The sequence below is a fragment of the Quercus robur genome, chromosome 6, assembly GCF_932294415.1.
Source record: "Quercus robur chromosome 6, dhQueRobu3.1, whole genome shotgun sequence".
Lineage (NCBI taxonomy): Eukaryota > Viridiplantae > Streptophyta > Magnoliopsida > Fagales > Fagaceae > Quercus > Quercus robur.
Genome location: NC_065539.1, coordinates 13,966,632 through 13,974,412, shown reverse-complemented (window position 1 = coordinate 13,974,412; position 7,781 = coordinate 13,966,632). Strand labels below are relative to the sequence as shown.

The 7,781-nt window shown below is 34.1% G+C and overlaps 1 protein-coding gene across 1 annotated transcript; it reads right to left on the bottom strand.

The window, feature by feature from the left end:
- Positions 1 to 5,472: 5,472 nt before the first annotated feature.
- On the bottom strand, positions 5,473 to 7,781 carry LOC126732879 (peroxidase 73-like). The gene is made up of 4 exons (XM_050435927.1): positions 7,453 to 7,781; positions 7,109 to 7,309; positions 6,768 to 6,933; positions 5,473 to 6,092 (listed from the first exon to the last, which is right to left on the bottom strand). The coding sequence occupies exons 1-4, from the start codon at positions 7,666 to 7,668 to the stop codon at positions 5,686 to 5,688; spliced, it is 990 nt and encodes a 329-aa protein (XP_050291884.1). The 5' UTR covers positions 7,669 to 7,781; the 3' UTR covers positions 5,473 to 5,685.

Below are 7,781 nucleotides of genomic sequence, written 5' to 3'. Positions count from 1 at the left end.
TATTTATAGTTTTTTTCTAATTTCATTTTATTATGCCTTAAGTTTGTTAATCAAGCTCATCTTTAAAGTTTCCAGGCCAATTGTTCTAAAATTACCTATCCCATGAGATCCGATTGAGTGCTCTTTGTGGCAATTGTTATTCAACTTATTTAGTATTTGATTCTCTCTCTCTCTCTCTCTCACACACACACACAGAGGCACTTAGACACTCACTAATATGCAGAGCAATTATGTTGAAGAAGTTAAGGATGAAGGCCTTACACCTAAATTGCCAAAGTGGAGGGTAAGGTTGTAGGTTCAAAATTCATTGGGTGAGTGTATAACTAATTACAAATCATAATAATAATAATAATTAAAAATATATATTCTCTCACTGTACAGAAGGCACAATTATTTGTGCCCTTTTAAATCCCCAGCCCTCTTCTCTTCCTCTCTTGAGGTCAAATTTGGACCCCCACACCGCCGGGGGGGGGGGGGGGGGGTGGTGGTGGGGGAGACTAAACATTAAAATTATAGAATATTAAAAAAAGAAAACTCAGAGGGGCAAAGCCATCCTTGATGATGATGCAGGTAACAAGTAATGGATGTTTTGGGTGTGCTGAAACTTGAACATCAAATGTGGAGGGACAAAAAGTCATAAACATTTGGAAGATGTCTGGTTTTAGATTCTTGTGCCTGTTGTATTTATGAAGTAAAGCAAATATCTTGGTGGTGGAATGGTGTCTACCTGAATTTCACTGCACAAAATTGGTGGTCTTATTGTGCTTGCATGTCTAGGTCTAGATGATTAAGCAGTTGACATTCAGTCACCTTGGTCCTATTTAGTTTTTTTATTTTAGAAGGTGGTCCTATTTAGTTGTAGGATGGAATTTTCCCTCTATTGGATTAGCTCTTATTATCCTTTGGATTGATATTAAAAATATTTCTGCTGTTTATCGTAATCAGGGAGAACAGAAATCTATTACTGTTTTCTATTTTAATGAAAAGTAATAACAAGTAATATATATATATATATATTTTACTGTTGTACACTATGGACATTAGTCTAAGGATCAATATAGAAATTAGTAATCACATATGAAAAAAAAATTATGGAAATTAGTAATCCAGTGATGCTGCATTATACATTTGTTATTTATTTAGAACTTAGATGTGCTGATACTGAAAGTATTCACTTTAAGATACACCTGCAAAGAACAATGCTGCACAGCATCAATCTGAGACTGTAGAGAAGACCGAACTTCATGCAAGTGCCAAAAGGTAGTGTATAAGAAAAACCAGCTTCTTTGTTGGCAGGTTGGTGATTACATCATGAACCCATAGACCGAAAGGAAGCCATTACAAGCAAAGTGCAACTATGAGGAAAGTTGATATGGTAGTGAGCCGTTTATTTAACTTTTAAAATGAATTTCTTTTCTGTCATTTTCAATGCTAATACGCTTCAATTTATTTATTTTTTCTCTGTTATTATATGTCATACTTCTATGTTCGCATAATGATTAAAAGTATTGAGTTACTAAAAAGTAAATAAATGAGAGGAGGCCAACAAGGTCTAGTTCAAATGCTCAAATGATGTCTACTCCTCTTGTAAGAGCAAGGTGGAGGATGATGTAGCGGTTCAAAATCCACTGGGTACATATTTGATTGCTAGTGAAAAAAAGACAGATAGAATCTGGAGTAATAATGGGTTTTCTGGTTGGTCTACGATTGAATTGTAGAGTTTTCAAGTCTTCTTAAGCTTTGGATTGTAATGTTCTTGGTCTAACAGTCTGGCTTGTTGCTGTTGTCTTTCCAAGTAATGGAATGGGACTTGCAATGATGCAAAAATTTGTTTAGAACAAATCTTCTGTAGCATGGCTTGCAAAGAAGTTTGTCTCTATGGTATGTGACCAAACTTTTGTTCTTTTCCCACCCTTTAAAGCTGGTTCACCTAAAAGGCTTCTCTATATCTTATGGCGTACTTATCGAGCCATTAATATGTGGTATCTTATCCGACTGTGCTAGGTATTTTCATCAGGGGTTTATTCCTCTAGATTTTTCTTGGAAGCGATTCATCTAGATCATTTCTGTAAAGCTGATATCCTTCTGTTATAGAAGGGTTTGCCCCTTCTGATTTTCCTTTGCTTTTCAGATCTTTTTTTTCCCCTTCTTGAAATTGGTCCTTAATTATGTTTTCTTGGATAAAATTCATTCATTGAAGTTAACTTGCTGGGGAAAATGACGGAGAGAGGAATGGAGAAGCATTCAAGAACTATATTTATAAGTTCTACAGTTCCCCCCCAACCCCCCGCCCTCCCCCCCCCCCCCCCCCCCCCCCCGGGTCTTTTTTTCCTTCTCCCAGTGTTAAATTGTCATGAAATAGTGCTCCAGTAAGAACTATCATGTTTACTAGGAGTCTCTTTCTCTTGTTCTTCTTTGTGATATTATTTACTTTTCTTGTAATTCATTTTTGAGTTGCTTTCATATACCACTTTTGCAATTGGAAACGCTTTTGTTTCATCTAATTAGTTTGGTTGCTCTACTTTGTGTTTGCGAATAGTTTGTGCATGTATTCATAACTGTGAATCTCAATCATTTTCAATATGGTGTTGTACTTCTTGTTCCTCCTCTTTTCTGCTTATTTCTGTCGGGGAAAAAGAATTTGTCAATGGAATATTACAGGAGTGAACAGTCTAATTTTGAAGGCCTTTTGCTTGTTCCATGTCTGTTGCTAACAATGGAAAATGTCATTGATTGGAAATTCTTTTTAACTTTTACAATTGACTCACTTTCTATTTGAAATTTAATGCAGGAAATCTTGTCATTGAAGGTGCATTGGAGACAAGTTCTGCTTTGAATTCAAAGGGATACCAGTAGATTACCAGGTTAAGCTTTGCTTTTTTAAGAATTTAGTGTGATCCAAAGTGAATAACAGTTAATATGTGGTGCTAATTTTGTAATTTACTTTTTAACTTTTGTAAAGTTTTCATCTTTTCGAAAACTCCGGATTGTTTTTCACTCACTATGGTCAAAACAATCAGTGCGCGTCTTTCATTCAAGATCAGAGTAGGGAATATCATTTGTATCTGTGAAGTGGGGCTGAGAATCTTGAATGACTGAATTCGAGATACCTGAGTCTTTGACATTTATAAGTGCCGCATTTGCGGATGGCTGGGCTGGCACATAAAAGTTTCATGTCATATCCTTGTGGACAAGGTTTGTTGGGATATAAATTCTTTAAACTCATCTTATATTTTTTTATTAGATGTAAATTTTGAAAATCTAATTGTTAAATTGCAAATTCTTTATATTCTTAATACGTATGTCAAATTTTGTTCAAATCGGATGTTATTTACTATTTGATCAATAAATTTATTTTTTATGCATAATTTTAGGAAAAAAAAAAACTTGAAATTTAAACATTTGATTAATGATATAGCTATTAATTTTTAATCTTCTTGAAATTTTGTAAAGATAGAGGATATAATTAGAATATACAATCAAACGGTTATATTTTTAAAATTCAAATCTAATAAAAATAAATGGGAGAGGTTTGATGGGTTTCTCTTTAAACTGTTCTATCCTTATATAATACATAATACAGTAATGTACCTTTCATTCTATATAAATGTTTTAATTTAAATTAAATGTTATGAGAAATGGTAACAATATAGTGATACTAATGGAAGTGGCACGGTTTTTAATAAAAATCTTGTCTTTATGGTGAAAAGTGTGTAATATAGAAATTGAAGAAGCACTAAAAAATTTCAGTTTTTAGAAAGTTAATGTATAGTTTTAAGACATTTCAAATAGAAAAGCAAGACATTAAAATTTTATTTTATTATTTTTGGAACAAGGGATTCATCAAGTACACATCAGGAGGAGAGTTAAGGACAAAGCTTATAATAGTACAAACCCAAAAAGACCGAAAGTCATAAAGTAACAATAAAACAGCATAAGCCGGAGATCGACTTTTCAAACATTACAAAGTCCTGCTGCGAGCTGGACCGCAGGCCCATTTTCTTTTAAGCTCATCTGCATTTTTTTGCTTCACAAAAGCAGGTAAAACGAGAATATTATACTAGTGGAAACTGGAAAGTGTTAAAATGAAAAGCAAAAAGTTTTCAGTGGCTACTTGCTAGTAGCTTGGAGTTCTCTAATTCCACAAACAAACTCACAGTTTTTGCCACAACTTTCTTGCACTAATTGCTAGCCTTTTGACTTTTTATCCACCCATCAGAGTTAGAAATGTGGCAAAATTTGTGTTTATTTATTTATTGTGGTATTAGATTTTTTTGGCTTGGAAAAACTGTTCGGAGAAAAGCTGATGAATGATTCGTTACGTGTGTCTTAAGCAATTCCCACAGTGTGTACAATTCTACATGGACAAATCATGAAAAAACAGTAGCACTCGGCCCAGCTATAGACAACAAGTTTCATTGATTGGGATTGATTTTGATTTCTAACAACGTGCTGCCATGTGATGTTTGTCTCATCCTCTTATTATTTGAGATAAGTTGTACAGCTTTCTTCTTTCCCGACCAGAACTTCATCATGTGTATCTTATTCTTCAACAACCAAAAAAAACAGTAACATGCAACTTTAATCGACGAAAATGTGATTTTATTTAGGTACAAGTACAACATTTTCATCAGTTCTACTTCGTATACTTTTCCGATGCCTGTAATTGTGGACTCAATCAAACGAGTTAGGAGTGATTTTAACAGTACTTGACCATGGCATCAATTAATTTGACAGATTTTGATGCATGTCTCCGTTGCACATGACGACGTGGTCTCGGTCTCACTACAAGATTCGTTTAGGAGAAGAAGTCGGTTGTATTTATGAGGGGACAAAATTGTTTGATGATAAATCTTTGAAGTTTCAACATGGGTGCCTAATTGTTATTGCATATTAAATAGGACGTTAATGAAAGAAAATGACTGCCTAATAAGCATCCTTCATATAGTAATGAATGCACCTTAACAAGGATCCAATAATTTTTTGAAATATCAAACCTCGTGACATTGGCTTTGAGTCGAGCTCTTTGACTCTATGACAATAAAACCAGTATACATGCACAAATTTAACAAAAATATATTAATGTTTTTTTGTCACATCTAGGGAAGGCTTCTGTCATTTTTGTTTGGAGAAATAATTTGAGTGTACATCATTTAACGTGCTGCCAATACTTCGAGCTGTCATTCAGGCTTTACTAACCTAGCCAACGTAGTTCAAATTGTTCAAAATACAGTCAGCCTTCTCAGCAGCAGACAGCAACTTTAATTTATTCTTTTTTATTTATTTATTTTTTTTTATGAGAACTTTAATTTATCCCTTGATACTTTTGGAACATGTTTTGGAAATAGGTCCACTGAATCCATACACTTTTTAAACGTGTCGTGTTCCCTTTTTTATTTCCCATATTAGATGAGTAAGAACAGAAAAAAAAAAAAAATTTAAAAATATATAAAAGGAATAATGAGAAAAACATTATTCAATAAATTCAAGCCCACCATGCCTTCCATTCCAATATTGCATTCTTGATTATTCCACACAACAACTAATGTTTAAATCGCAAATTAAATTACAAATTGCTAGTGCTGATCTGTTGTGCTTCCTATAATAATAATAATAATAATATACCGTTTAGCTTTGGTCTTTTACACTTGGAATTTTCCGGGTGGAGTTTAATTTAAAGTTTTCTCAATTAAAAGCAGAACAATCACGACGAATATTCCCATTCTTTCCAGTCTTGACTCCGACCCGGCCCAGCTTGGTCATGGCAGTGATAAAAGCATTTTGGAAAGAAGCAGAGTTACTTGCCCAAGTATTAACCGTGGGCCTAGACCTGGTATCAGTGAAGAGTATTTCGTCCGAGGTGAAAAGTCCCTTGCCTTGTTGAAGATTCTTGTAGTATACATTATCAAAGGTTCTAGGCGTAGTTGGGTCCATGTTGATGGCTATTAAAGGGTCAACATTTTTGGGACACATTGCTTGTAGCTGGCTAGCATAGTCTTTGCTCAACGAGGGGTCCACTGAGTTCTGAGGGCTGAAATTGTAAATCCGGTTTGCAAACCTATTACAATGTGAGAATCCAAGGGTATGCGCACCTGTACCAAAATTAAAATTCAATTGGTTTTTTTAGTATTACAGTAAGAAATACTAAGAAACTTGATAATAGTTCATGTTCATGCATCATAAATTCATAATAAATAATGCTTTACAAAAGCTCAATTTCTGGTATCAATTGAGGTCTCTCTTTCCCCTCAAAAAAAAAAAAAAAAAAAAATTTGAGGTCTCTCTGATATGCTTTTTGTAGTACGTATAGGCTAAGGGAGTTAAAACCATGCACTTCAATAAATATAAAAAACAAGATAACAATTTATTTACCACAATTCGTGATAGATTATGAGTGGTTGTCTATCACTTATACATGAATCAATAATTTTTTCTATATCACTCACACTTAGTCATATCACAATTGTAGTAAAAAAAAAAAATTTGTAAAATAGTTTGTATTATTAGATTTTTTTTTCAAGTAACTTACATGAAAAATGCTAAAATCGCAAACTTTTTTACAAATTGTTGATGTGGTAAGTGGTTATTAGTAAATAAAAAATTAATATTAGTAATAGATTTAGATAAAAACCAATAAAAATTTGTTACAACAATTATTTATAAAATGTTGTAAAATAATTTGTAAATATAGCATTAATTTAATTTCGTATACTCAATGCGAAACTTTGTGACACCATGATTGAGAGCGTGTGGGAGACGCCCTTTACCTGAGAGAGCAATCATATCGGTTTGGGAGAGTCCATGGGCAGCAAACATGGAATTAAGCTGGTTCAAATTAAAAGTTGGCTGAGGTAGTTTCCCTTCAACATCTGTAGCTTTTGAGACCAGGCCATCCAGTCTTCCTAACTCAACCGCATATGAAGGCCCACCAGCCTGCCTCAATGTCAATCATCATTATTAGTAGTTGCCATGTTACCATTAAGAAGAGTAGAAAAATACCAGCAATCAACACCTAGTCATAGTACAAAATAGCAACTTGTCCAAGTCGCAAAAATGACCAAGAAATTTAAGAAACTACTGTATTATTCAATGAGGATGGTGAACCAACCAGTGCAATGACATCCCGGGTAGCCATGGCGAGAATATCAGCACATGAGACCTTATTTTTGCAGCTTGGGACAGCATCAACCGCGGCCTTGGCTTTGATCACAGTGTCAAATCCATCTCCAGCTAAAGAAAGATTATCAGGGTGGTCCTTCTCTGCCTTGTTGCTTCCGGTGGATTGTATAATCACTGAGGCATCACAACCCTATAACAAAATTAAACATAAAGCAAAAGTTGAGATTTTGATGTTATATATACCTATGACTTTAACAACAAAACACAAAAATAGAGATAGAAATTGGGATGGTTAGATTTAACAAAGACCGATCTTTGTTTTTTTGTGTTTACCTGGACAAAACAATCATGGAAAAAAAGACGAAGGGTTGCAGGAACTGTTACAAAAGTTTGTTGAAATTTCTTTTGAACAACATTTTTAACAATGTTTTCAACATTGGGGCAGGTATTGGCATAGTAGTTTTGTTTTAGCTGAGCTGATGCCATGTAAGGGTAGAGGCTCAAACCTAGGGAAAGTGACCACACAGCTAATAGCATGAACCGACCCATATTTGATTGGCCAAACCCCAAAGTTTCCAAAGTTTTGATTTTTCAATATAGAAGAGGGAGAGAAGATGAGGGAGATTTATAGAATGTATGTATGAGAGGCTTTGAATAAATGG

Excerpts from the sequence above, each read along its gene's own strand:
- LOC126732879 (XM_050435927.1), bottom strand. The coding sequence starts at position 7,668 with ATGGGTCGGTTCATGCTATTAGCTGTGTGGTCACTTTCCCTAGGTTTG. Across the intron at positions 7,310-7,452 it reads TCCATGATTGTTTTGTCCAG|GGTTGTGATGCCTCAGTGAT; the intron begins GTAAACACAAAA and ends ATTTTGTTATAG. Across the intron at positions 6,093-6,767 it reads CGATATGATTGCTCTCTCAG|GTGCGCATACCCTTGGATTC; the intron begins GTAAAGGGCGTC and ends ATTTTGGTACAG.